This window comes from Manacus vitellinus, unplaced genomic scaffold, assembly GCF_001715985.3.
Source record: "Manacus vitellinus isolate BGI_N305 unplaced genomic scaffold, ASM171598v3 scaffold_97_pilon, whole genome shotgun sequence".
Lineage (NCBI taxonomy): Eukaryota > Metazoa > Chordata > Aves > Passeriformes > Pipridae > Manacus > Manacus vitellinus.
Window position 1 is genome coordinate 360,662 of NW_021940906.1, and position 27,871 is coordinate 388,532.

The window sequence follows — 27,871 nt, forward strand, 5'->3', positions numbered from 1 at the left end:
GGGTTAAGGGTTAGGGGTTAGGGGTTAGGGTTAAGGGTTAGGGGTTAGGGTTAGGGGTTAGGGTCAGTGGGGGAAGAGTGGTCGGTGGGGCTGATCCCAGACCCTCCGGAGCAATTCCTGTTTCCTGCTGATCCCAGAACAGCCCCAGCCACGGCGCAGACTCTCACTGCCCAGTAACCATGGGAAACTAAAAACCCGATCGTGTGGAAAGCATTGTTCCCAGCAGTGAGGGAATGACTGGTCCCAAAACCTTGGTAATCTGTCTGGTGGTGAATATGCTTTCTTGCTCTTCTGGAACAGGAGAGGATATGAATGTGTCCTACAGTCCTGTGTGTCAGAAGAGCCCCTCTGCCCCTTCTCTGCCTCACTAGGGTCCTCTCTTGCTCCTGTCTCCAGGGATGTGGGTTTGCTTGCTCTCCTCATACCTCCTGGTGCTTTTTAATCTTGAATGTCTTTTCTTTACTCCTTTGCTAAGCTTATTTATACTATTTCCTCCAAATTTGTCTCTAGACCCACCAAAGAGCTCAGGCTCTTTGCTGATGTGGGTTGGTGGCCCTGAAGCAGATTGGGGTGTGTTATCTGGCTGGTGCACGCAAGTGCAGAGCTGTGCTTTCTGCTGGGGGTTTGAGACTTTGTTGTGGAGGTTGGCTCCTTGGCTGAAAACTCATCAGAGCTCACACTGTGCTGGAGATGAGGGGCCCCATCTCTGTTCTCTTGAGACATCCTGGCTGCACTCCCGGTGTGGGAAGGACGAGTAGGGAGGGCGGGGTGTCTGGGTGTGGATATCTGTAGGGAAGGAAAAGCTGATGTGACCCAAGAGGACAAGGCAGAAGGGCTGTGCCTTGGAGGAGGTAAGACATGTAGGAGTCATTAGGGTATTTGTGGTTTCTCTTTTTTTGGAAGAAGGGTTCTAACTGCAAGTGTTTGAAGTATGCAGATAGACATGGTGTGGTGTCATGGAAGGCAGGTGAAAGCTTTTATTTCTGAAATAACAGAAATAGCTTGTCTCAAATGACAAACAGGTGTCTAATTTCTGTTTAGGACTTACCTGGAGGCTGGTTGCTTCCAGCACCTCACTGGCTGGCTGAGCATCAGGTGCCTGTACGGCCACACAGGACACGTGCAGCCGTTCTGGGGGCAGTCAGACCCGTGGGTGGGTCTGTCGGTGCTGAACGTGGGCGGCAGGAGGGGGTAGCCAGGAGTCCCTCAGCATGGGGCACTGGCAGTGGGAGCACATCTCAGTTGATGTAGAGAGTGGATGGTGCTGGGGTTACGAAATGAGGTGCTTGTGGGTTTCCTTTTAAAAGGGGTTTTCTTCTGTGAGATCTGACATGTTGTTTCTCTTGTGCTGAAATTTTTGAGAAGTGGATGAGAAATTGCTCAAGCCTACCAACTTTTGTAAACATCAACTTCCCGCTAAAGAATTATCCCTTTGCTCTCCACTGCACACTGTGTCTTGCAGGAACTTTGGTAATTTCTCTGTGACAGGCCAATAATGAATGCATGTCTTCAGTTTCCTGTGCTCCTGGATGATAAGTGGGGAGAGCTCAGGCTGGAGGCAGCACCTTGGGTTTCCCATGTGCTCCCATGTTCCTGGCAGTGGATGTTTGTGAGGCATGCAGCATGCTGCATGCTGAGTGTGGATGATGAGTGTGGCTGTCTGGCTCACCTCTCTGGAACAGTGAAGTTCCTAGTGGGCTCAGGAAAGGGATTTTCTCGTCCTTGTCACCTGTGGCAGGAGGAAGGAGGAAGGGTGGGGGCAAAGCAGGGAGCAAGGAGGGGAGTGAATGAGGAAGTGTCAGTTCTCCCCGTTGCTAAGCAGCCAGCAGTAGTGCCGCTTTGGCTGTTGGAAGAACTCTGCCTGCAGAGCCCTGGAACTCCACAGTACGAACACAGGATTTGTGTGTTGTGTCTTGGTTGAGGTGGCCTGACTATGTAGATTCCAGGTGATATCCCTGCTCTTGTTTTCCATCTGAAGGAAGATGGAGAAGTCTCTGTGCTGCGCCATCCAGGTCATTGTTCACACCGGGGCTGCGTTGACAGTGTGCTTTGTCATTGTGAGGCTGAACCGAAACCGAGTTCGTGTTCCTGGAGGCAGGGCAGGACAGTAAGACATGCAGGGCACTGATGTGGGGACTTCCAGCCTCCCTCATCAGGCCTTTTCCTTCTGCTGGTCTCTCAGCCCTTGCAGCTCTGACCCATACTCTTTGTGGACAGTGTAGAGAGGTGGTTGTATATCAGCTGCACTGTCAGTTGTACAGTGTCCTTTCTCTGTTGTTCCTGGACTTGCAGTCAGTGGTAGGTTCTCAATATGGAGGTGCCCACATGCCTTTCTCCTTACATTCCTGGCTATTTTTCAGTTTTCTCCTTGCTCCTGAATTTTTGTGGCATTTAAAAGCATGACCAGGTGCTCCAAACCCAGAGGCTGTGCCCAGAGTGCAGCAATGCAGTGCCTTGCTTCATGCCAGGTGCTGCTTTGCACTGCCTCAGCGTCTCAAAACTGTCATCGAGTCCTGTCTGTGTACTTTGTGTGACCCAGAGTATCTTTTTGGGCCATTGTTACCTGTTTGGGTGTTGTTACCACCATGTTTGCTGCTACTGCTGTACTTTTTGCAACATTACAGCTCTTTCAAAAACACTCTTGTGATGTTTGCTCTCCTGTCCTGGATTTAGCTGGGGTAGAGTTAATTTTCTTCCCAGAAGCTGGTCCAGTGCTGTGTTTGGGATTTAGTGTGACATCAGTGTTGGTAACACCCTGATGTTTGAGGTGGTGCTCAGTCAGTTGGTGCTTACTCTGAGTCAGGGACTGTTCAATGTCCTGTGTTCTGCCACTGAGGGGGGAGCATGGCCAGGAGAACCAATCCGAACTGGCCTGAGGGAAGTTCTGTACCACAAAACCTCCTGCCCAGTGTAGAAACAGAGTGGTAGTGGTGGGGTGTCCGGGAGCCGCTGGTCACTGCTGGGGTACGGGCTGGGCATGGATCAGAGGGGTGGTGAGTGACTGTTGGGCATTACTGGTTTATCTTGGGTTTTGTTTCTCTCTCTCCTCCTTTCGTTACTATTAGTAGTAGCACTAATATCAGCTAAAAACCACAGGTTTTAGCTTTTCCTGATTCTCCTCCCCATCCCACTGGGAGCAGCGAGCGGCTGCTTGGGACTGAGTTCCCAGCTGGGATTAAGCCATGGCAGTCTTCTTAGTGCCCAACCTGGAGCACAAAGGGTTGAGATAACTGATCTGGCCAGGGCATGTTAAAACAAAGTTTTTACAGTATGTTAGTTTGGTAGTTGCTGGTCACAATGTTGGTTTATTTGCTCTCAGATTTGTACTTGTTCTCAGACTCATATCATGGAACACACACTGGTGAGCACCACCAATGGTTCTTTTCATCTTAGAATCCTAGAATTGTTTGGGTTGGAAGGGACATTAAGGATCATCTTGTTCCAACTTCCTACCACGAACAGGGACACCTTCTACCAGCCCAAGTTGCTTCAATCCCTGTCCAACCTGGCCTTGGACACTTAATACTTCCAGGGATGGGGCAGCCACAGCTTCTCTGGGCAACCGGTGCCAGGGCCTCACCACCCAGACAGGGAGGAATTTATTCCCAGTATCCCATCTAACCCTGCCCTTTGGCAGTTTTAAACCATTGACCCCTGTCCTGAAACTCTCTGTCCACATAAAAAGTCCCTCTCCCTCCTTTTTATAAGTCCCATTAAGGTATTGGAAGGACATAATGAGGTCTCCCTGTACACTTCCCTTATCCAGGCTGAACAGCCCCAGCTCTCTCAACCTGTATCCATAGGAGAGATTCTCCAGCTAAAGGCTTGTGACAGTCTGAGCAGCAGCTGCAGCCCAAGAGCTCCCCGTAGGGAAAGGGACACCAGGTAGTTTAGACAAGCACTGCTTACCAACAAGCATCATATATCTTTACTGTTTTATGTGTTGTGAATTATTGAATTATTTGGATGAGAATATGTAGTGCATCAAGCAGTGTTTTTTGCTATGAGTTGGCATTTTATAGTTTTGCTTTCTGTTAAAGCATTGAAAGACTGATGTCAAACTGATCTCAGGATGGTTAACTGCTGGAAAAAAAGTACAAATTGTATTTTCTCATGATGGTATTTGCTGTCATACTGAGGCTATAACCATGTAGCTCAAGAGCAAGAGTTGCAGACAGAGTTACTAAAAGGAGATGTGATAGAGGTATTAACTCCCTCCAAACTCGTCCTGCCTGTGCTCTTAGACTGCTGTGGCTACAGCAGAGTACTTGCACTGGAAGTTTACCTGTGTGTTGTGAAGGAGACCTTTAATAATTTATTAAAAATGACAGCAAAATACCTTTGCAAAATACAAGAATGAGTTCTCAACAAAATGAAAGCATGTTTTAAATTGCAGTGGTTTTGGTGTTGGAGTTGAAATTAATTTGTGTGAAATTCAAGTTAGTTTGGGAGAATTAAACTTTTAATACAGAGTTGACTGAAAGAAATTTTTAAAAAAATCGTTTATTGGGACTATGATATTTTGGTTTAAGGAAATTTTCAACCTTAAAAAATATCAGTTATTCAGGAACTACATGTTGTCATTCCCATAAATTTAAAGGACTTATCTCCACATGTGACTTACATAATTTTTTTCATCAATTTTTTTAGAGAATTTCATAGCAGTTTTATTTCTCAGTTCTGTATAAGTGGGAGAAGCACTTACACTGCTTTACAGTGACAACTTCTGTAGCTATTTGTTCTCTTCCTTCTATACTTGACTTTAGAAGGATAAATGCTTTCAGTATTTTTCTGAAAAAGTTAAAGCCTTGACCCATTGGAAGAGTCAGCGAATATCAGAGTAATATGAACTTGCACAAGTAATTCCATATGTACTGCAAACTGTAAAGGGAAATGCATTGCAAACTTCGTTCTCAGTGTCCTTTTTTTCCTTCTAGCTGCCCAGCTGAGCACCTGGAAGTGCTGGCCTGCCTGAAGCAGCTGCCTCAGCAGCACGTGGACGTGATGAAGGTACCCCCACGCCGTGGTGGGAGGACACCACGGCCAGGTCCTGCCTACCCTCCCCTTGGCCGGGTACTGCCAACTGGTGCCTTTACTTTGCACAGCAGCAAACTCCAAGCCCTCGATCGTGGTGGTCTGTGAAAAACCACATTAACCGGTAGAATTGTTAAAGTCATCAGCTGGGAGCTTTATGTGGGCACCTGGAGGTTGTGTGGGATTCAGTGAGCAGAAGAGCTGTTTGACATGTGTTGAGAAGCTCCCCTTTCACATCCCTCTGTGTAGAGTCTCCTCTTGGTTTATTTTATTAGTTTTGCCCCAGGCCTGGGTTAACAGACTCCTCCTTGCTTCCACTGTTTGCCGTGTCCAACTGTTTCTCCCAGTGGTGTGTGTTGGTTTAACTGGGGCCAGGGCTGCACATTCTGTAGTAATCTGCACATCTACCAGAGCCCTCCCAGCTCAGTGACCAAGGGTAGAGAGCACAGGAAAACCTTATTTGCCGCAGTATTTTACCAGGATAGGTGTGTGATGGAGCGGTTTTACCTGCTGGTCGAAGACCAAGGATTAAATGTGTTTACCTTCTCTACTGAGTTACTGTAGTTACTGAGATGTCTCTTAAAATGTGTGCTTATCAGGGAGCACTTATTTCATATTTCAGTTATCTTGCATTTTGTTTTATGAAAAAGGTAACATCATCATTTCCACTCAGCAAAATTTCCTTTGATTTTAAAAATCATGAACAATGTCAAGCCAAACACTTTTTACTGGATATCTCAGACATGCATTGCTTTAGTTGGAATAGCAGATTAATAAAGACAGCGGTTTTCACAAGTGTTAGGTTTTGGAATTGCACAGGTACAGATAACATTTTTAGGGATTTTGACTTTAATTCCCTTGCTATGTGAAATAGGCAGCTTTATTTTTTTTGATGTCAAGCTTGAGTAGTTCTCTGAAATAATTGTGTTGTGCAGAGAAGTTGAGGACGCCCTGTGCCTTGAAAAGGCCAGGTTGGATGGGGCTTGGAGCATCCTGGTCTAGTGGAAGGTGTCCCTGCCCGTAAGCAGGGAGTTGGAACGAGATGGTCTTTAAGGTCCCTTTCAACCCTAACCATTCTATGATTCTGTGATAAATCTTGGTGTGGGGTTGGCAGTATATGGCTGTTTTACAGAAGATGAACAATCTCTCCCACCAAATACCTGACCATTCTGGATATCCTTTACCTTGCTGCCTGTTTCTTTTCAAAGTCAAACGTTACATGTTAATTACACTATTTTTGGCTTTCGTAGGTTTTTAACGATCCTATTCATGGGCACATTGAAATACATCCCCTGCTTGTTCGGATCATCGACACTCCTCAGTTCCAGCGCCTCCGGTACATCAAGCAGCTGGGTGGCACTTACTTTGTTTTTCCGGGAGCCTCTCACAACCGCTTTGAACACTCCATTGGGTAAGGAGGTGGTTCTGGCACATGCCTCTCTTGCATCTGGATTTCCCTGAGTTTGGCTCCACTGCTGTGGAGTGCCAGCCAAGAGGCGTTGGTGAAAACTGCTGTGGTGGCAGTTTTGGTCTCATGAATGTTCCTGGATATCCCATGTGATTATGGGCTGTTCCCTTGAACTTCCTTTAAAAAAGACAGATAAAGAAACCTACGAGATGGATCAATGTTAGAGTTCCTCCCTATCCTTTCTTATTCGAAGAATAATGTTAATTAATGACTGTGAGTCAAAATTTTAAGTTTTAAAGCATAAACCTAGTAAGGATACTGGGGCTGCTCTAAATGACTTGCCAGACAGCTGCATTGTCCAGCACAGCTAAAATCCATTTGATCTGTAATGTTTGCCTTTGTAGTTAGGTGTACCTTATGCAATCGATGGCAGGTTGTCAGGCTGATACTGTGATTCAATTAAGGAGAAACAGATGATGGACTGTATTAGTTTGTTTGAATACATGCCTGGAATAAAGACAAGTACAACAGACATTCAAACACTACAAAATAAAAAATCTTTTATGCAGTGAGAATAAAAAACTACTAGCAAAGAGAATCAAAAGCTAAAAAAGAATACAAAAAACCTACTTTATCAGTTGGCATTTATACAATACTATGAACAGCTTTTATTACAGTATTAACTAGTAAAAAGGGAATTAAAGGGATACAAAAAAGGATATAAAACATTTGCTTTCTTGGTTGCTTCCTGTCAATAAACTGTGCTTACCTACACAGACAGGCCAGGTGATGCCCAAAAAGGCGCAATGGAACTGTTTAGAGACAGAATTTAGCCTTTAAACAGCAAGGTATTTATTTAGGCAACGTTGGAGAGCAAGCCAGGTCGCCCTGGACAAACTTGCTCTGCCTTCTCGGTGAAAAGACATGATTATATACAATTTCTGTGATGGATTACAACATTTTTACATGCATATTCATATAATTGCAACATCTAGTTATAATATTCATAATAGGCGGAGTCTGGGTGGAGTCTGGGGTGGAGTTGTCTTTTTGGGGTGATGTTTGGTGGTCGTTCCTGTTTCTTCAGCCTCACGGGGTCTTATTTGTACTCTTCTTCCTCGGCTGAACTCTTCAACTTTCTTGATTTTTGCTGACTCCATGGTGAATTTTGCAAGACTTTGAACTCAAGCCCCTATTTCACCCCTTAACTATTTGTATTCTTACCCTATCTTTATTTATGTAGGAGTGTGAGCATTCTTTTGGTGTATGGTACCATCTAATCCCTAAGCTCTGGTTTCTGTTTCTAGCTAAGCATTACATTCTTCTGAGCAGGGGTGTCCCCAGATCAGTATTCAGAGTTAACTCTTTAGGCCCTAGCTCCGTTTCACAGGGCTGTCAGGATCTGCAGCAGCTGGTCGGTGCCCGTGCTTAGCGGGTGTCCCCACGGAGCAACACAGTCTGGATGGCAGTCCCGGCACCCCGTTTTATCAGCTCTACATTGCACCACGTAGGGCCAGTACCCAGGATAAGGTGATGCCTGAGTGGCAGCCAAACCCCGCCTGTTCATCACCTGAGAGCAGCAGTCTGTGCATGCCCTGCTGTAGGGCAAGGGACCAGTGACCCCTGCCCACATCATCTTCCTCTCACCATCATCTTTCTCACCCCTATGTATGACCTCTACCATTGTGTTTCAAGGGTAGATGTATCTATCTTGCAGTATGGAGCCAAGCCAAGGAGGAACTCAGCTCTGATAATAGGGGACATCTAGTCAACTTGCTAAAGACACAATGGACCTTTCAGTTAACTTGTACAATAAAGGTACATTGTACAATACTCTGGCTGGTTTCACATCCTTGTATAATTACTTTCTCACGCCTCTATGCTCTCTTGGTCATCTAAATCAAAAGTACCCCCCTTACATGGGGACAAGGATTCTGATACAAGGACTCAAATCCAATAGCAGACTGCCATTGAACCGAACGTTCAGTTATTACAACGTGGGGAGGCATGACGGAATATTTCGCCATATCATGCCCACCCAGACACATTATCTCGAGGTTTAAATACATTGTAACATCCGAAGTTCCCACCCAAAGTCCTGCCCAATTCAGATGTAAGGTCCTCCTCTGGTTTCGTCTTGCTGTCCTTTCATGAGCAGGACTGCCATCTGGCGTCCTTTGGCCGGCAGGAATTTGAGGAGTGGGCTGTCTGCCTTCCTCCCTGGGGGTCGTCACCGAGGTCTTCCTCGTGTCCTTTGGGCAACCCAGTCCACGTTGGCAAATTCCCGATCACGTGTGATTAATTTCTGCTGACCTCTGGTCTTCTATCTGATTGTTCTGAGCCCTTGCTAAAACATTTCATTTATTTATCATTGGTTAAAGATAATCTAAAACTCCTCTTTAATTAGGCAATTCTTTATTGAATTTACTTCTCTAGCAAAACAATTTCTTATTGAGCTTTCTGAAGTGTGGAGGCCTCCTAAACTATTTCCTCTAGGTGCAGATTCAGCTGTTTTCTAATTTTCTCAAGTTTTCATCTTCATTTCTCTAAACTAAATGTACATTTAAGCAAAAACAACTTAAAATTACAGAGTTCAAGGAAATACAAATTCCTTAGTTATTTAGGGCACCGCTCTTTGCAAAGGCCAGGAGATCAGAAAAATTCCTAAGCTAACTGAGGTAGAGGTATAGCTTTCCTTCAATTCCTAGAGTATTGCTAGGTCATTCACACTCCACTGAGAAGCTGATTAATGACAAATTTAAGCTTGTATTAAGGGTATATACCAAGGTGCAGATAAATTAAGCTAGTCAATAGTTTGTATTCAGTGATCTGGCCAGCCTAAAGTTGATTTTGTTAGTGCTGAAATATTGTGGATAAGTGTGGCTTACTTATAACAAGATGTAAATGGCTGTTGCAAAAGAGTAAAATCAATGAAGCAGGCTGGATTGAGTGCATCTGGTACACCTGAAAAGACAGAAATACGGTTGAAAATAAACAAAGTTTCCACAACAGAAGTCTAAAAATTACAGTCATATCAGCAACCTTTTCTTTTGAACAGTTCTTTTGACCTATAGAGTTAAATTTAGGACATTTGTTCTCAATTTGTGTGTAATTTCAAAGGTTTCTACGGTGTCAAAGTAGAAGAAGCTTTATGTGCTTATTGGTCTAGTAAAAGAACACCAAACAGTAAAATTTCATCTAATAAAAGTTGCTACCTTGTTGTAGGAAACCTTGTCTTGCTTTAAATTGTTCTTCAAGGGGGACTGCTGGGTCAAGTAGAAAAGGAAGTTTGTGTAGAGCTTGTAAACAGTTTACGGGAGTATGTGCCATGTGTTTGTTCCTGCATGTTTTGTGTCATAAGAAAAGAGGGTCTCACTGAATGAAATCAAATGTCAAATCTAAAATGAATGAAAGGAAGAGAAATAATTATCATGAACTACTGTTAAAGCTGCAATTTGAAAGGAGAATCAAATGCTTTGGTGACTGTTGTGGACCTTTGCAGTTGCCCTGACTGGAATTCAAGGATTCCTGTAAGTTGAGGTGCTTCAAGATTCACACTGTCAGTGATGCACTGCTGTTCCTTTACACAGCTCCTCTGGGGTTGTGTGTTATGAAATACTGTAGGATGCTGTTGTCTCTTGGGCCTGGTGTCCCATGCTTTTTTGCTTTCGGATGTGTTACTGATGACTAAAACTCTACTACAGGAAATAGTTTGTTTCTGTGATTCAGATCAGGTTTTGGGTATTTGTTGTTTGGTACCTCTCAGATAAGGGCTTAATTGATCAAAATAGAATAGGGGAACTGCTCTTTTTCTGTTCAGCCTAAACCACTGCTCTCTTCCCTTTTTTTCTCTCCTGCAACAGGGTTGGTTACCTGGCAGGATGTCTGGTTCGTACACTGAAGGAGAGACAACCAGAACTGGATATAACCCAGCGAGATATCCTCTGTGTAGAAATTGCTGGACTTTGTCATGATTTGGGTAAGGAACACCTGAGATGACTTGTTGCTCTTTGAAAGCTAACCAGGATGAAAAGCTGGCTGTGAGATCAGAACTGTGAGCTGTTTTGGGCTGTTCAGTGCATGGCCATATTCCAAGACAGGTTTTATCTGTTCTGTTTGGTTGGGAGTACTTCTGTGGAGACAATTCCACTTGGTGAATCTGTAGCCACTTAGCTAGTGTTTTGTCTTGTTTCCTAATAGAGTTCTGCCCTCAGTGGCTGAAGTGTCCACTTCCTTCTGTGATTTACTCAGGTCTCTTAAAACCTCTCAGAATAAAAATTAGTGGCCCTTTCAAAAACTGTTACGATTATTTTATAACTACCTATTTTCTTCAGAGCCGACACAGAGTTCTCAGTGTTGCTGCAGTACTTGCCTGTGGTGTAGGTACCACAACTGGTTCTAAGTGCTGTAGTACTTAAGGTGCCTTAGGAAAGTGCACTTGCTACAACTGATTCTTCCTCACAGATGATGGGTGAGGAGTTGTCTTGCTCGGAGAGTTGTGGTCAAGGGCTCAATGTCCAGGTGGAGCCCAGTGGCAAGTGGTGTCCTCAGGAGTCAGTGTTAGCACGGGTGCTGTTTGATTCTCTGTCGGTGACACGGGCAGTGGGATCGATGCGCCCTTGGCCAGTTTGCCGATGACACGGAGCTGTGGGGGCGGTCACAGGCTGGAGGGAAGGCACCTGGGCAGGCCAACAGTTCAACAAGGCCAAGGGCAAGATCCTGCGTTGGGGCAATCCCAAGCACAAATGCAGGCTGGGAGGAGAGTGGATTGAGGGCAGCCCTGAGGAGATGGACTTGGGGGGGCTGATGGATGAGAGGCTGGACAGGACCACTGGCATGTGCACTGGCATTCAGAAACCCCCTGTGTCCTGGGCTCGTCCCAGCAGCATGGGCAGCAGGACAAGGAAGAGGACTGTGCCCCTCTGCTCTGCTCAGGTGAGACCTCACCTACAGTGCTGCCTCCAGCTCTGGGTCTCCCAACGTCAGGAGGATGTGGAACTGCTGGAGCAAGTCCAGAGGAGGCTGTGGAGATGCTCTGAGGGCTGGAGCCCCTCTGCTCTGGAGACAGGCTGGGAGAGCTGGGGGTGTTCATCTGGTGAAGAGAAGGCTCTGGAGAGGCCTTGGAGCACCTAAAAGGGTCTCCAAGAGAGTTGGAGAGGGACTTTGGACAAGGGCCTGAGTGATAGAACAGGAGAGAAAGGCTTCACACTTCTAGAGGGCAGGGTGAGATGGGATATTGGGAAGACATTGTTCCCTGAGAGGGTGGTGAGGCCCTGGCACAGGTGAAGCTGCGACTGCCCCATCCCTGGAAGTGTTCGAGGCCAGGTTGGATTGGGCTTGGAGCAACGTGGTCAAGTGGCAGGTATTCCTGCCCATGGCAGGGGGTGAAACTAGATTTTTTAAGGTCCCTTCCAACCCAAATCAGTCTAGAGTTCTAGGATATGTCAAGATCAAGTCAAATACAAGAGAATTCAGATCCTTCGCTTGCTCAAAAAATTTTTGCTCCCAACCATGTCTCAGATTAAACCTGTGTAATATTTATTTTTAAGGTCATGGGCCATTTTCACACATGTTTGATGGAAGATTTATTCCAATGACTCGTCCAGATTTGAAGTGGAAGGTAGGCTTTTCACTATTGAAGTAAAAATACAAACCTGAGAGTTTTGGAGGCAAAATAATTAATCTTTAAAGAGTGCCATTGTTTGTGAGACTATGGTGATCACTTGGCTTTACTTTATTGCATCATTTTGTTGGCTTAATTGCAAACCAGTGTTGTCTCCCAGTCTTGGGATGACTTCCTTGTTGTCTTCAACTATATGTCTGGGGAACATCAGCTCCCTCAGCACAGCCAGATGGAGCCTTACTGGCAATGCAGAAAAAGTGAGAAGTGAGGATGGATGTGTCATCCCCATCTCTTCCCTAAAAGTGCACATGCTCTTGGACTGCTGTGTACTTCTGTGAGATCTGTGTGGATGCATGGATTTCTCTTCTGCAGATGTCACCTGGGTGACACAGAAATGAGTTGTCTCAGTCTTGTCAGTTCCTGTAGTGTGACTCTGAGGAGGCGGAATTTGTTAGGACTGCAATGATCATTTTTAGCCAGCATTGTGCCTTAAAATGCATATTGAGAGCTTTCTGCAGAATATATTTTACAGATGCAAAAGACCAGCTGGCAGCCTCCTTTCTGGTTTAATATTTTAGCTCAAGACTGTTCAATACAGTGCTTAGAATTCAAACTTCCAGAAATTTTGAACAGAATTCAAAACAGCAGAATTATTTTGTCTTTTATCGTTGTAACTGCCTTACTGCTGTTTGTGAAAATTCAAAATTAACACTCTCTGCTGAAGAGTGTGTTTCTTGACTCTGTAGGCTGGGTGATTTCCTGTTTTGTTTAATGCAAGATAAATAGAAAATCACCCAGGTGCTGCACTTTCACACCAGCCTGCCCATGTGCTGTGCCAGGCAGTGCTGCTGCTTGGGAGGAGGCTGTGACACTGCAGGAAAGATGCTTAAACCATGTAATACAACATTTGGATTTTTTTTTTCACAGCATGAAACTGCTTCTGTTAAAATGTTTGAGTACCTGATAACTTCCAATAAACTAGAAGAAGTCATGAAGTCATATGGTCTTGTCCTGGAAGAAGATATGTTGTTTATCAAGGAACAAATAGGAGGGCCTATAGATGAAACTGCTTGTGAGAAATCGGTGAGTCAGTGTACTGCTCCTGTGGTTATCCCAATAAATGTCTTAATTTTGCTGAAAGTAGATAATTTTGGCTTCTGCTATATGTTATTTTTAGCCCCATGACATTCTGAGAATCCTGTCACAACTGGTGCCAGAGAAGTGTAGTGTTTATTTCTTACAGTGCTGGCAGGAGGTAGTAGCTTCACCGTGTTCTTTCATCTCCCTGAGAATTCTGAACCAAAAGTTTTCAGATTAGAGGAAAGCTCTGGAATGTTATTTGTATTTAGTGAACCTAACTGGTGATTGGGATCCACTCAAGGGTATGGAAGGAGCTGGCAGAAGTGCTCACCAAGGCACTTTCCATCATTTACCAGTAGGCCCGGGTAGTCCCAATTGACTGGAAGTTGGCAAATGTAACCCCATCTACAAGAAGAAGGGTCAGAAGGATGATCCAGGGAACTACAGGCCTGTCAGCCTGACCTTGGTCCTGGGGAAGGTCATGGAGCAGATGATGTTGAGTGCCATCATGCAGCACATACAGGACAACCAGGGAACCAGGCTCAGCCAGCCTGGGTTTAGGAGAGGCAGGTCCTGCTCTATTGAAGGCCAGGAAGGCTCTACAGAGGGATCTGGATGTGCTGAATTGATGAACCTCATACAATTGGCCTTGGCCCAACAAGCCAAGTGTTGGGTCCCGCACTCGGGTCACAGCAATCCCATGGAATGCTACAGGCTTGGGGAAGTGGCTGGGCAGAAAATGACCTGAGGGTGCTGGTCCACATGAGCCATCAGTGTGCCCAGGTGGCCAAGAAGTCTAGTGGCATCCTGGCTTGTGTTAGCCATAGTGTGGCCAGCAAGACCAGGGGCAGTGACCGTCCCCCTGTGCTGGGAACTGCTGAGGCCACAACTCAAATTCTGTGTTCAATTCTGGGCCCTTCACTTCAAGAAAGACATTGAGGGGCTGGAGTGTGTCCAGAGGAGGGCAATGGAGCTGGGGAAGGGTCTGAAGCACGAGTCTGATGAGGAGCAGCCGAGGGAGCTGGAGGGGTTCAGCCCGGAGAAAAGGAGGCACTCGGACTCCCTCAGTCTGGATAACAAAACTGAGCACTGGCAGAGACGAGGCAGTGAGCAATCAGAAGCATGGCCCAAGTGCCAGAGCCCACATCAGCTTTGGTGACAGCAGCAAAATGCTTGAATTAATTGCAGTACATAGAGGCAGGAATAAGACTTGAGGAAATGAGTTGCCTGAAGAGACAAGGAAGAAGAGATGATGATTGTTCTTAATCACTGCAACTCTGTGAAAGACTTAAGTCCTCTCTCCTTGCTTTATACTTTACAGCTGTTGTCATCTCTTCAAGGACACCCATTCAGTTGCCACTAGAATTAAGAGCTGGTGGCAGCTGAAGTCAGTGGGAGATCTGTCAGGACAATCTGGTACTAATCAGAATTTGTATGTTGTCCCAAACAAGTAACCCGCAAATGTTCACACTTGCCTGTTATTTTCTGCTGCAGTAGTGGGTAGTTCTGCCATGTGTACTCCAGCAATCTGATGGCAAACATAGGGAACTTGGCATAATGAAATTCAGTCTGAGATCTTATAGGAAGAGGATGTTCATTTACAAAAGCTGTAGGTTGGTTTTTACCCCCTTGGGGTAAATCCTGCTACCTCCCACAACCACTGATCTTGTGCCAGGTTCTTACCCCATGTCTGGTTTTCCTTGTTTGGATTCTACGCCTGTTTTCCAGCAGGATACCAGGAAAAGGAGTGTCATACATGATCTGTGGCAGCACCCTCCTGGTGTTAGGCACAGGGCCTGGCCTGGCAGGCACTGTCCTGTGGTGCCCTAGAGAGCACAGGCTGCTGCGCTGGCACAGTGTCTGGCAGTGGGGCTGTTGTGCTGCAGGAGTCTGTCCTGCCATGAACAGCAGGTGTTTGTGCACTAAACACAAACAGTGTTCTCAACATGGCCCAGGAGCAGAGCTCTTTGTTATTGTGGTATTTTTTTCTATGATGTGCTTCCTTCCTGCTGCTTGCAGTTCCTGCTGCATTTCCGTTCCGAGTCACATCAGTTTTAGTGTTTCTGTCATGCTGATCACATGGCAGCCATGTTTGCATACAATGTTTTCCACCTTCAGGATTTCAAGGCCACTTTATGGCATTTTTTGTTTAGCTGAAGAATCTTTAAATTTTCAAGAAAATGTGCAACCTGTATCTTATTATTTTGGTGTTGATTTCCTGTTTGCCTCATGGCTGAATTGTCCCTTGTGGGGTAGGAGTTTAAATAGCTGCCTGTTCAAACAATTTTTGTTTACTATGTCTAAATAAGTGTTTTAAAACTCTGTTCTATGAAGTTGTATAGTTGATTGCAGAAGACTGCAAGACAGTGACATGTTTGTAGGTTTAACTAATTCCCTGAATATTAAATGATTCCAACCTTTTCCCCTCTTTGTTGCTATGTTATGCTTTTTGGGGCATTTCAAAGCTGCAGGCTTTGTTTTAGTAGAATAGGCAATTAAATACTTGTGTTCATGGGTTTTATTCTTCCTGAGATCCTGAGAAGACAGCTGCTTAAGCCCTAGTTCTGGATTTCTAATGCCTAACAGCTTCTGGGAGCTCTTTTCTTATCTTTGTGTTCTTTGCTACCTCAGTGTTGGGTGCTTATCACAGGCTAAGTCAAAGTGTATTCCTGCTGTCTTAAAAAAACTGAATTGACATTGTTTGCACACTTTAATTTCTTATTTTCTTCCTGGCTCCCCTGTTAGTGGCCCTACCGTGGTCGACCAAAGGAGAAAAGTTTCCTCTATGAGATAGTAGCTAACAAAAAGAATGGCATTGACGTTGACAAGTGGGATTATTTTGCAAGGTACAAATCTTACAGTTTTTATTATGAATTCCTACTGTAAAAATGCTACTGTGTGTACAAATAGGACCGTGTAGTTAAACACTCTCTGTGGAATGTTTTTAGGGATTGCCATCACCTGGGAATCCCGAATAATTTTGATTATAAGCGATTGCTTGTCTTCACTCGGGTCTGTGAAGTAAAAAACCAGAAGCATATCTGTACCCGTGACAAGGTAAGGGGTGTGTGGGAGCCGAGGGACGCTCAGGAGCACTGAGAGCACACGGGGACGTGGGGGAGCTGCACCCAGTGGCTGAGGGGCCTGGGGGGCTGCCCACAGCTTCTTCAGCCCAAGAGAGGAGGAAGTTGCTGCTCTGAAAGCTTTTCTCTGAAGCTGGTGGTTGGAGGGAGGGAGGGACAGAGAAGCCACTGTTTGTGGCAGGTCCTTTCAGGGGAGACTCCACAGACCTGTCAGCTCTGCATAATTCTGCTCCAGGTCTTCTGAGCAAGAGCTGAGTGTGGCTTTGGTGAGGGGCTGCTGAAGGAGCGAGAGGGCCTCTTCTCTGCCTGGGCTCCCTGGGGTCACTGCCAGCGCTCTGCTCTCCCATGCTGGCCTGAGTTCTTCTCCAAAATTTATAAATTGTGAATAATAATTATCCTGCTCTATGCTGCAAATGGAAGGAGACAACTCATTTGATTGATTGATTTAGTTTTGCAAGTAAGACAGTATCAAAAGTAAAAGCGGATTGGGTTTTTTTGATTCAGGAAGTTGGAAATTTGTATGAAATGTTCCACACCCGGAATTGCCTGCACCGGAGAGCATACCAGCATAAGACTGGCAACATCATTGAACTAATGCAAGTATATTTTCCTTTTTTTGCATTCCATTTATTTTTAAATTCTCGAAACAATCCACATCCATTTGGAATATTAAGATAATCAATAAGATGTGACATAGAATAAAAGCAAATTCTTGTGGAAAGACTTAGTGCTTAGAGTATCATAGAGTCTGTGATTAACAAAGCAAACAAAAAAAAAGAAGAGAGGAGGACAAAAACATCCTTCCACAGGAAATTAAATTAGAGGAAAATTACTAAAGCTCTGAAGAAACACCAGACCAGGGTGTGTTTAAGCCATTTTAACTGCTGACAACTGAGGTCAAATCTTTATCTGCAAGTTAGAGACCACTTAGCTCAAACTAGATCAAACTGGAGCAAGGTTACTTGCAGAGTAAAGTAATAACCAAGCTTACGTAGCTCAGCTGAGGCCTGACTTTGTGTTTATGTAATGCATGAGTTGTTCGGGACTAACTCAGCTGGCTGCCTCTATTGTACCTATCTTGTTGACGTCTATAGAGTTTTCCCTGTAACATTATTCTCTTTACTTTTCTTGAAAATCAGAAATACTCGTATCCCAAAATATATTTTCATTAGGATCTTGTCTGCCAGGTTACCATCTGCTGATTTTCGAAAAAAAGGAACGTTAAGAATTACACAGTACAAGAGTGATTTGGACTGTTTCATTTTTTAAACTTCAGCTTCTGGTTTAAGGATCTTCTAAAACTCAGACTAAAAATGCTCAGGTTTGACAGTAACTAAATATGATGAGTAAAACATATTTTTTAGTTTAGAAATTTAGTCCTTGGCTTCCCATAATTATAACGGCCTTTCCAAAAGAATATCCATGCTGGAAATGACAGTGAGGCACAGGGAACTCTGGAAGAACTTGACCTTTAGAACATAACTTTTTCCCACCTGAAAACACCGTGTGTGATGCTTTCCCTTTACAGTGCTTTGTATCCTCTCAGCTAGCTCTTGGAGCAAGGTGTCTGTATGAGGATATGGTTGTGTGTGGGGCAGCCTCGCTGCAGCTGAGTGGCCATGTCACTGTCTTGCAGGGTTCTGCAATTGTCTCAGCTGTGTTAAACTCAGTCTGAAGCAGAACAGTGAACTTGATCATTCTTCTAAAGGTTATGGTCTGCTCTCAGCCTGTTCCCAGTAAATCTCTGTTGAAATGTGCGATGACAGCACAGAAACAGGAGATGTTGCTGTGTGATCAGCATCTGCTGTGTGCTGGGGATGCAGGTTTTGTCTGTTGTCTTCTGTTTATAACATAGTAATTTGTTTCTCTTTTGACTCTTGAGCAAGGAAGTGTTTCAAAACAATGTTATCCTAAAGTTTTAATTTTGTTCAAACTAGGATTACAGAAGCCTTTCAAAAAGCAGACAAATATTTTGAAATAAGAGGCTCTGGAGGAAAAACGTATCGGATTTCTACAGCAATGGAGGACATGGAAGCCTACACTAAGCTAACTGGTATGAGATCTCAAACATTTTTTTTTAAAGTAAAAGAAAATGAGTACCTGTTAAAATACTGGTTTTACAGCTTTTTTGCACAGAAGGTGGGGCAAGCCTGGGCCATCCAGTGCCTGTGCTCTCATATCTTGCTGGGAGAGCAAGACCTTCTAGTTTAAATTAGTTCCATGTTGAGAGAGAAGCAGCAACTTTATGTTCTGCATACGTTCAAATTCAGCAGTGTTGTCAGAAGGTCCTGCCTGTGCCCTGAGTTTGTTGCACTTGTCACAGGTGGGATATAAGTCAGCTCTAAGTGATACAACATCCAGCTCTGTCAGGTGGAGTGGTACTGGATGTGTGTTGTGGCGTGAAGCTGTTCCCAAGGGCACCCATGGGGTCTGATTTGATTTGCTTGAGACATTGCTACCCTGCCTGCCTACCCCTCCTGGTGTGTGCTGTGAGGCCACCAGTGCTGCTCTGGTTGGTGTTGGGAGCTGCAGCAGGGGGTGGAGGCCGGCGTGGGCAGGCAGACCCTGCTGCACGGGGTGTGGGGGTGGCTGCAGGGCAGAGGATGCTGCAGGCCCTGCTCAGGAGTGCTCTGAGTAGTGGCAGCTCTTGCAGCACCTGTCAAGCTACAGCTCATGAGGACTCCCAAGGCATCTCTCCTGAGTGGCAAGGCAGCTTTTCTGAGGTTCCATCACCAAGCCTTGGCTGGGCCAACAGGGAGACTCAAGAACTTCCATCTTTGGTCCGTGGACGAGGTGACAGAGCCTGAAGGCACTGTTGCAAAGGATCCTGTGTGTCTTAGCCTTTGTCATACTAAAGGCCTTCTGCTGGCAGTCCTTCATCTGCCACAGCCATCTGCAGCCTGACCACGGCGCTGCTGCGTTGTACTGAGGTGAGGAGCTGCATATCCCCTCTGTCACTGCATACCTCTGCTCAGAGCAGGAGAAGGGGCTGGCTTTAAGGGGCAGTAGCTATTGGAAAGCATGAATTGTAGTGCTGGGCTGTGGAAGGCTGGGCAGAAAGGAAAGAACTGAAATGAAGTTCTTCATGGGCTGGGATCTGTTACTGTGGGATGGCTGGTCTGTAAGATCAGCTGTGCTGGCAGGTCAGCACCAGGGTCCTGCTGTAACTGCCTGCTTACCTGCAGTACCTGGTGAGGGGCACAGTTCAGGGCAAGGAGACCAGGACTATGTCCTGTCTGCCACAGCAAGGAACTGCTTGCTGGGACTGTCCTGTTCAGCCAGGAGGGTTGAACAGCAAGGAGAGTGATGTGAGGAATGTGCCAACAGCAAGGAGAGTGATGTGAGGAATGTACCAACACCAGATGTAACAGTGACCATGAAGGACGAGTCTATTCTCCTCCTCTTAAACTAAGGCATTTCCCTTCCTGCTTCTAGTGGTTGCAACCTGCGGCCTCCTGAGAGGCTTGTTTCAGCAGTCCGTGGTCAGTGATGCTCCTGTGAAACTGTCCACTTACCTTGTGGACCTTTGCAAATTATGAACCTCTATCAGGTTCTGCAGCAAAAAGCTCCCTAGCTTTCTTCCATGGTGGGTGAAGAACCACTGTTGGTTTTTAATGTGCTGGCTCCTGATTTGTCAGTAGATCATAGTTCTAGTAAAGGCTGAGACAGCAAATTGTTCCTTGTCACTACTGCTTCTGCGCAAGAGAGGTGTTGATGGGCCTCTTATTTCTCCTGCATTATCTATCCTCTGTCTGAAGAGACCTGGTCTGTGGTTCCTCGTGGAGAAGTTCCTGACTTTGGTTGACCTTGCGCATGAAAGCAATCCTCATGGTGTTTTGGTGCGTGGCTCATAGGTTGCTTCTCTTGGGAGCTCCCTAGACCAGTTTCAGCTCTAGGTGGGTGTTGCTGGGCTGTGCTTGCAGCATGTGTCGAGGCTGCCCAGATGTTCCTGGCCAGGGAATGTGAACAGCCACAGAGCAGTGTGGTGGTTATGACAAGCAAGCAGCATCCTGGCAGCAGCAGTCTCTGGGACAGCCAGAAATAACCTTTCTGCTCAGAAGCCACATCAAAAGAAACCTCTGTCTTGGTGCTCGGATTGATGGTGGGAAACTCAGTGTGCATGTCACTGTCATGTGGAGACAGGAGGGGAGACTTCGATGCTGGCATCCAAAGTCTGAGAAACTCTGAAACTTTAATGACAGTTCTTTATTTTTTTACAAGACAGAGTATCCGTGTCCTGAGCCACTTAGTGCTTGGGTTTAGGATATTCTGCTGAACAAGACTGGCTCAATAAGAAGAGAAAGTAACTTCTAGTGAAGTAACAAAATATATTGCAAGGGTGAGAATTGAGCTAGTTTTTCCACCAACAACCATTGTGAATCTGATGATAATTAAGATGATATTGTGACTTTTCATTGCCTGACTTAGTTCAGTTATTCCCTGAAAATGTCTTTCCTGAACCAGCAGGAGCAGTTTTTCGTGTTGCCTTAACCTTTGTCCCTGCATTTTGCTGTGACACTGGATTGTAAACATACTTAACAAAAATCAATGCAACTTTGGCAGACAGTATCTACCTGGAAATTCTGCACTCAAGTCACCCAGAACTGGAGGAGGCACGAGAAATTTTGCGTAAAATAGAACGACGAGAATTATACAAGTTTTTAGGAGAGACTCGACCTGAAACAAAGAAGGAAATTGTAGAGGTAATGTCCTTTGGTGGAAGGTTCTGAATTCTGTCCCTGTAAAAATGTTCTCAGAATTGCTGACCATCCATTTTTCTCTGTCTCCGTCACACGGTGCTCCTCTGCTTGGCCCAGGTGTCATCAGGGAGTATTCCTTTGTGTCCAAAACCAAACAAACCCCCCTTTGTGGGCTTCAGCTTTTGGAGTAGATCACCATCCCCTCCAAAGTTTGCATAGGAGCTCGCTGCTTCTGGTCTTTTTGTGGGTTTTTTTGTGTTGGGTTTTTGTTTTTTTTATAGTGATCAATGACCTTACTGATCGTGTCTGTCTCTTGGGTTTTTCTACATATTTCACTCTATAGATATAACAGCTTTATTAGAGAGTGAGATCCTGCCACCCTTCATAAAAAAAAAAAAGTTCAGTAAAAACATTTAGTATTCAGCTTTGGATAACTTAATTGCAAAAATTTTGCATTAGTGAAACAGTTGGTTGAAGGTATATATCTTCTGCTTTCACACTTCAGCATCCTGGACGTCTCACTCTTGCTTTCCCCCTGCCCCATCATCAGGTGTTAAACTCTTCCTCCACAGGCTGGCAGATTTTGTGTCTTCTCAGTTGTATAAACTTTGTTTGTTTCTAAAAACTGGTACAAAACTTATGGTTAAGGTATACAGGGATTTGAACAACTAGATAGCTGCAAGAACAGTCTGTCAAGCTGTGAGGAATTAAAAGATTTAGTTTAGTGATATGTTGTGTCATGTTTTGTTGCCTTTATCTAGACCTGAGAGTGCATAAATGTAATCTGAGCTCGTCTTTTGGTTTTTGTTTCTTGCAGAATAATAGCCTGGCAGAAAGTATTGCAAATTCTAAGCCGGAGAAGGATCCTCCAGATGTGGAGCTAATGGCTGAGAATTTCATAGTTGATGTAAATACCTCTCAGAGCGGGTTCAAGTAAAAACTTCTCAATCACAGAGGGCCTTGTGTACCCAGTGAAGACTGGAGACACATTTCAGTGCCTTTGTAGTGAAAGAACAAACCCACAGGGTGCCTTGTAGCTGCTGTCCTGGTTCAGCTTAAGGGTCTGAGTGCAACAAGCTTCTCCAGGGGAGGTTTGCTGTGGTGGGAGGGCCTGAGGCAGAGGCAGTGGGCAACCTCACCTCACTGGGCTATCATCTGGGAACTGCTCCCGGTGACAGATTTGTTCTCCTGTGACTGTCCTTGCTCTGCAAAGGAGCAGTGAGGAATCCAGAGGGGTTTGGCATGGGGGTGTCCAGGGCAGCAGCCCAGGGACCACTGCTGTTGGTCACCAGGGCAAGTCACCTGCTGGCCCCAGTGGGAGGAAAACAGGCACAGTGACTCCAGGCTTCTGGTATTGCAGCCTGCAGGGCAGGCACTGCTGGGGTTTGCTGCAGGAAGCACCCTGCTGCCACAGCTCAGTCTGCAGCCAGCACTGGGGGGAAGCAGAGGGCCTGAGACACAGGAGAGAGCTGTGTAGCGAGCTGCAAGTATCACTACCTTAATCCCTGCTCTTGGTTAATTCTGGAAAGGGCTGGTGAATGTTTTTCCATAGAGTGTAGGACGAGTCACTCCTAAAGCTCCCTTGCATTGAAGGTTCCCTTCACCAGATAAAATTGTCGCACTTTATGGAGCTTTAGAGTATTTGCCTGGGCTTTCCTTGTCCCACAAACTGAAGTTGTGGAGAAGTGGGCACCTCCCTGCCGACCACTGAACTGTTGGTATACCAGGCAGATGTAAATAATAATAATGTCTAAACCTCTGTTTATAGTTGTGAGCTCTGCTGCTTCCTCTGGAGGTTGTGTGTTCTGGGCTGGCAAGGGACCAGTACTGGTCCGGTGTTGGGAACTGGAATGTTTCAGAGAGCAGCTGGGAACTCTAAGTGTGAATATTCACCTGGCAGCTTCAGAGCAAGAGGTGGTGGAAGTAAAGATACAAAATACAAATATGAGATTGTTTTATTAAGTAATAATTTGTTAATTACTGTTCTATTTGATTGCTGTCATTTTCAGGCGTATATAGTGCAGCCTTTTGTATTTATTGTGAGAAAACTAAAGACAAACATCAACAAATGCCGTTTTCTTTGTTTTACTTACAAGGTTATCAACATGGATTATGGAATGAAAGAACAGAATCCCATTGATAAGGTTCACTTCTATTGCAAGGCTGATCCTTCCAAGGCAGTCAATATCAGTAAAGAACAGGTAGTCTTTTATTTTTCTCAGCTGGCTTCTGAAAAGCATCTTCACAGATTGTGAGGGAAGTGGTTACAGTCCTGCGTGGTTGTTCTTGCACGGATTGTGAAGAGGTGGTGGAATCCATGACCTTGCAGGTCATGTGTTGTACGATGACAGTCTGGAATCCTGACAGCCTTTGCATATGAACAGTATTTAATTGGAATAGACTGGGAGTTAGAAAAACACCATTGTTTTGGATGAAACTCATGGATTGTAGAGGGATGTTTCTTACTGCTTTCCTTTTGTATTCAGATGAAAAAATTGAAGTTCAGTGGACTCTCAATTCCAAGAAATACTAAAGCTTATTTCTGTTTTATTCCAAAGGTTTCCAAGTTTTTACCCATAACATTTACGGAGCAGGTTATCCGGGTTTATTACAAAAGTCAGGATCCACATATTATTTCAGCTGCAAAACAGTACTTTATTCAGTGGTGTATGCAGAATGATTTCACCAAACCACAGGTAACATTCGCTTCTTATTTTACTTGTTTAGAGCTCTTCATCTTTGTCCATAAGCTTGCTTTTTCATTAGTAACTTTGGCATTCAGGCCTTGCCTTTGTGGCACTGACCTAACTCCTGGTTTTATCATGGCTCCCATCTGAAGGTTCTTTGGTTTCACTGAAGCAGTGCTAGAGACACCTGCAAGTGTCATAGAATCGTGGAAGGGTTTGGGTTGGAGGGAGACCTTGAAGATCATCTAGTTCCAACCCCCCTGCTGTGGGCAGGGACACCTTCCACTAGACCAGGTTGCTCAGAGCTCCTTCCAACCCAGCCTTGCCTGTGGGTGTCCTTTGGGGAAAGAACTGCATCCTCTGACATGAGATCCCCCAGAGGATGAGTGTTCTTACATGCTGGAGCCCCAGCTCCAGGCATGGATAACTCTGTTTAAGGCTCATTCTTATGTCATTCTACTGGCATCTGTCTTTTCAGAGCAGCTAATTTCAGAAGAGCTTTTTACAAATGAATCAAGCAACAAACTTTTTCTCATTGTAGAGTGTGGGTGTGTCCTGTAAGCATATTCTTCTAGTTCAGTTCATCCATTTTGTAGGCCCTGTCATGTTGCAGAGCATAGCAAAGGGCTTCTTACCAGCTTATTTCTGAGCTTAGAGGGCTGATTGTCCGTGTTGGCAGTGCCTCACCATGGATTAACGTCTGTATCTGACAAAGATGAAGCCCTCCTGCCTCAGACCTGCTGTACCAACCTTGCTTGCTTTAGACAGTGCAAGGCAGATCCCAGCACCCAGGGTGGGTCGATTGCAACAGCCTAAATGAGGTGCTGTGGTGAAGTCAGAGGAGACACTTAAACTAATGGTTGTTTGCCCAGGATACAGCCTGTTGGTCTGCCAGGTTTGCTGCTAATAATTTAGGAAGAGCTGGACTGCCAATGGTGGTGGCTTCTCAGATGGGCCACTGCTGACTGCAGCATTTTCTGTCTCTGGGACACACAGTGTTTGTTGCTTCTGGGACCTTGTATTGATTTTTTCTATTAGGCCTGAGACTGAGCTGCTTTTCCTCTGCTTTAGAATGGAAAGCAAACATCATTAATGTTTCCTGACTTTTATTACTAGGATGGTGATGTTGTTGCCCCACATCTAACTCCAATGAAGAAAACCTGGAATAATGTGAGAGATGATGAACACAGGAGAACCTCAGAACCCAGCTGCAAACAAAGGCTTCCTTTTAATGAGTAACATGTTTCTTTTTGGCACTCTTCAGTCTGCTTCCTCAGAAGATGAGCAAACCTGAGCAGCAATTCTTCTAAAAGCCATTTGGATGGACTGGAAGGATTCATGGAACAATGCAGAAATGCATTTTACAATACAGTATGTTTTAATGTACATACTTAAACAAAGTGCATATTCCAAATAGACTTTTAAAAAACAACTTATTACAACTGAGTAAACTCAATTCTCATTTATTTTTGAATGTATTGGCGCTGTGTAGGAAGAGTAACTTTAAAAATTGCAATTCATTGTTACCACAAGATTTTACTGTTCCGTCTAGTCCTGATCCCTTCTGTAGCTGACTGTGCTATTGCATGAGCTAGCAGAAAAAATCCCAGCTCAGATTTGATGGGGTTTTTTTGGGGATTGGGGTTTTTTTGGGGATTGGGGTTTTTTTGGAACCTGGGGAAGAGAGGGATAAGTAAGCTTCTGAAAACATAGTGAGGTAAAGAAGAAATAACTGAGGATGGCATCTTCAAGAATAGCAAAACAAATTTCCTTTAAAAAAAAAAAAAAGACGGGAGAGGGGATGTTTTTTGATAATCAAAGATTATTTTTCTGATATTCAAAAAGCTGATGGAGATGCAGGACTTTTGCTGTAAGAGTGACCACAGTTTTTATTGAAGTAACAATGCATTGCAGTGCCATGCAGTCTTTTATAGTTTTACTGTGTACTTTTGATACACTGAATGTTATATTTTTACTGTGGGAACTGCAAAACCTGCTCAAAATGTCCATGGTGTGAGTGGTTGCAGGAGTGCTGAGCTGTCCAGGTGAGCACAGGTGGGCGGTGCCAGCCGGAGGCTGCGCCAGCTCTGCCATCCTGCACCAAAGGCACCTTGTTTGGGATTACACTGTACTAGGCAGACAGGCTCTTCAGGAATCCCTCCTTTCCTGTGTCCCTGCCTTGTCCTCCTGAATGGCTGTCCCTGTGTCATTTTTCCCCCCTTGTAGACCTGTGAGGGTTCTGACAGTTTTTCTGTACTGGCATCACTGGTGTGAATGTTGCTGAATGTCTGTCCCGTTGAACAAGTGACCGAGGAAGACCTTTTTCCTCTCATCTTTTACTCAGGTCTAAAGGAAGGCTGCTTTCATTAAATGAAACCTAAAAGCTCAAAAAAGTCTGCCCTCAAAACTAAAAACATGAAGAAAGGTTCAGTAATGCTCAGAAATTAGAACAAGCTGTGGAGTTGTTGTCTGGAATGGGGAGAAAAGCGTTGAGTGTTCAGTTTGGGCAGTCAGAGGTGGGTGACCAGGGTAGGTTCTGAAAACTAACCCAGTGGGAAGGTGCTATGAGTGACCTGCAGAACTCTAGTCATGTCTCCTTTGCCCTTTTTATCTGGGGAACTGATGCCATTAGGCAGAGGGAAGTAGAATCAGCATCCATGTACTTACTCAGATTTTGTTTGTTGAAATAACCAGAAGTTGTTTTGCACTCTGCTGCTTTCTTACGTGCCTGTGCTCATGTGTATGGTCTGCTGTTCCTGTCTCTAACAGTATTTCAGATCTGCAGGTGAACCAGGTAACTGTTACAAGGGCTTGTGGTCTCTTTAAAAGCTTTTAAAGAGCTTATTATGCTTCAAACAACAATATCATAGAGTGAAGGCATTTATGCCCTTTGTCTGCATAAAATCAAATATTGTCCAGAAGAATATAATTTTGTTATTGTTGCTTGGGTTTGTTTTGAATCTGTTTCAAAAGGTGCACTTTATACTTGGGAAATATCTTTTGTTTATGTTAAACCGAAAATTTATACCTAATGTTAAGTTCTGAGAGCTTTTCTTTTCCCAGCATGTTCAACTGAGCCTCTCTGAAGAATAAATTTATAAACGATGGTTTTACTATTCTTTTAAAGAATTGCAGTGTGTGAACTTTACTAAAAATGGTCTTACTGTGCTGTTATAAAGAGCCAGAAGTATTCCTGTGGAAGACCCTCCCTCTTGAAGAGATGGGTTCTTGGTTCCTGTCTCCTCACAGTGCAGCAGGGCTGGGAGGGGCTGTGGGGAGGATCCCACCTCTCCTTGTGCAGCCACACGGCCATGCCCACATCTGGGAGAGCAGGCCAGTCTCTGGCCTCAGCATCCTTCCAGGGGTCAGGGAAACTTTTTAGACACTTCTCCAGCTGTTGTGTGGGAGAAGGTGAAGTCGTGCTTGACCGACCTGGTCACCTGTGCTGAAATGGCTGGGCTGGAGGCTGAGGGGACAGCAGTGGGTGCTGTCAGCCCCCGCAAGCTGCTGAAGGGGTGTTTGGGTGAGGGGGGTGAACTGAAACCTGCCTGCAGGGCTGGGCTCAGAGCGTGGGCTCAGTGGCACAGGTCTGGTTGGAGGCCAGTAACAGTGGGGTACCCCAGGGGTTGGTGCTGGGCCCAGGCCCAGAGCTCCATTGCTGAGGGACAGGGTCCACCCTCAGTGAATTTGCAGGTGACACCAGATGGGGAGGAATGGCTGGTGCACCAGAGGGATGTGCTGCATCCAGAGGGATCTCAGCAGGCTGGAGAAAGGGGATGACAGGAACCTCGTGAAGATCACCAAGGAGAAGTGCAAAGTCCTGAACGTGGGGAGGGTCACCTCCTTCACCAGGATGTGCCAAGGGCACCCACCTGTGAGGCAGCCTGGAGGAAAGGACCACAAGCCAACAAATGTGCAACAACTTTGCTCTTGCAGCCAAGTGTTCCTTAGGCTGAGTATTGGCAGCAGGTAGAGAACCCTTCCCCTCTGCTCTGCACTGCTGAGGCCACCCCTGGAGTGCTGGGCCCAGAGCTGGGCTGCCCAGTACAAGAGACTGGGACAGACTGGAGAGAGTCCAGCACAGGGCCATGAAGGTGATGGAGGGACTGGAGCACCTCTGCCATGAGGAGAGGCTGAGAGAGCTGGGACTGCCCAGCCCGGAGCAGAGCAGGCTCAGGGGATCTCATCTGTGTGGATAAATACCCGGAGGGAGGGTGCAGAAAGGACGGGGCCAGGCTCTGCTCAGCAGTGCCCAG

The 27,871-nt window shown here is 45.4% G+C and overlaps 1 protein-coding gene across 1 annotated transcript; it reads left to right on the plus strand.

Annotated features, from left to right (window-relative positions):
* Window positions 1-1,982: 1,982 nt before the first annotated feature.
* On the plus strand, window positions 1,983-26,741 carry SAMHD1 (SAM and HD domain containing deoxynucleoside triphosphate triphosphohydrolase 1). The gene is made up of 15 exons (XM_008934650.4): window positions 1,983-2,107; window positions 4,938-5,010; window positions 6,285-6,445; window positions 10,306-10,421; window positions 11,992-12,062; window positions 12,993-13,148; window positions 15,891-15,991; window positions 16,094-16,202; window positions 16,733-16,824; window positions 18,166-18,281; window positions 20,792-20,931; window positions 21,746-21,835; window positions 23,025-23,129; window positions 23,487-23,624; window positions 24,732-26,741. The coding sequence occupies exons 1-15, from the start codon at window positions 1,983-1,985 to the stop codon at window positions 24,852-24,854; spliced, it is 1,716 nt and encodes a 571-aa protein (XP_008932898.2). The 3' UTR covers window positions 24,855-26,741.
* Window positions 26,742-27,871: the final 1,130 nt, after the last annotated feature.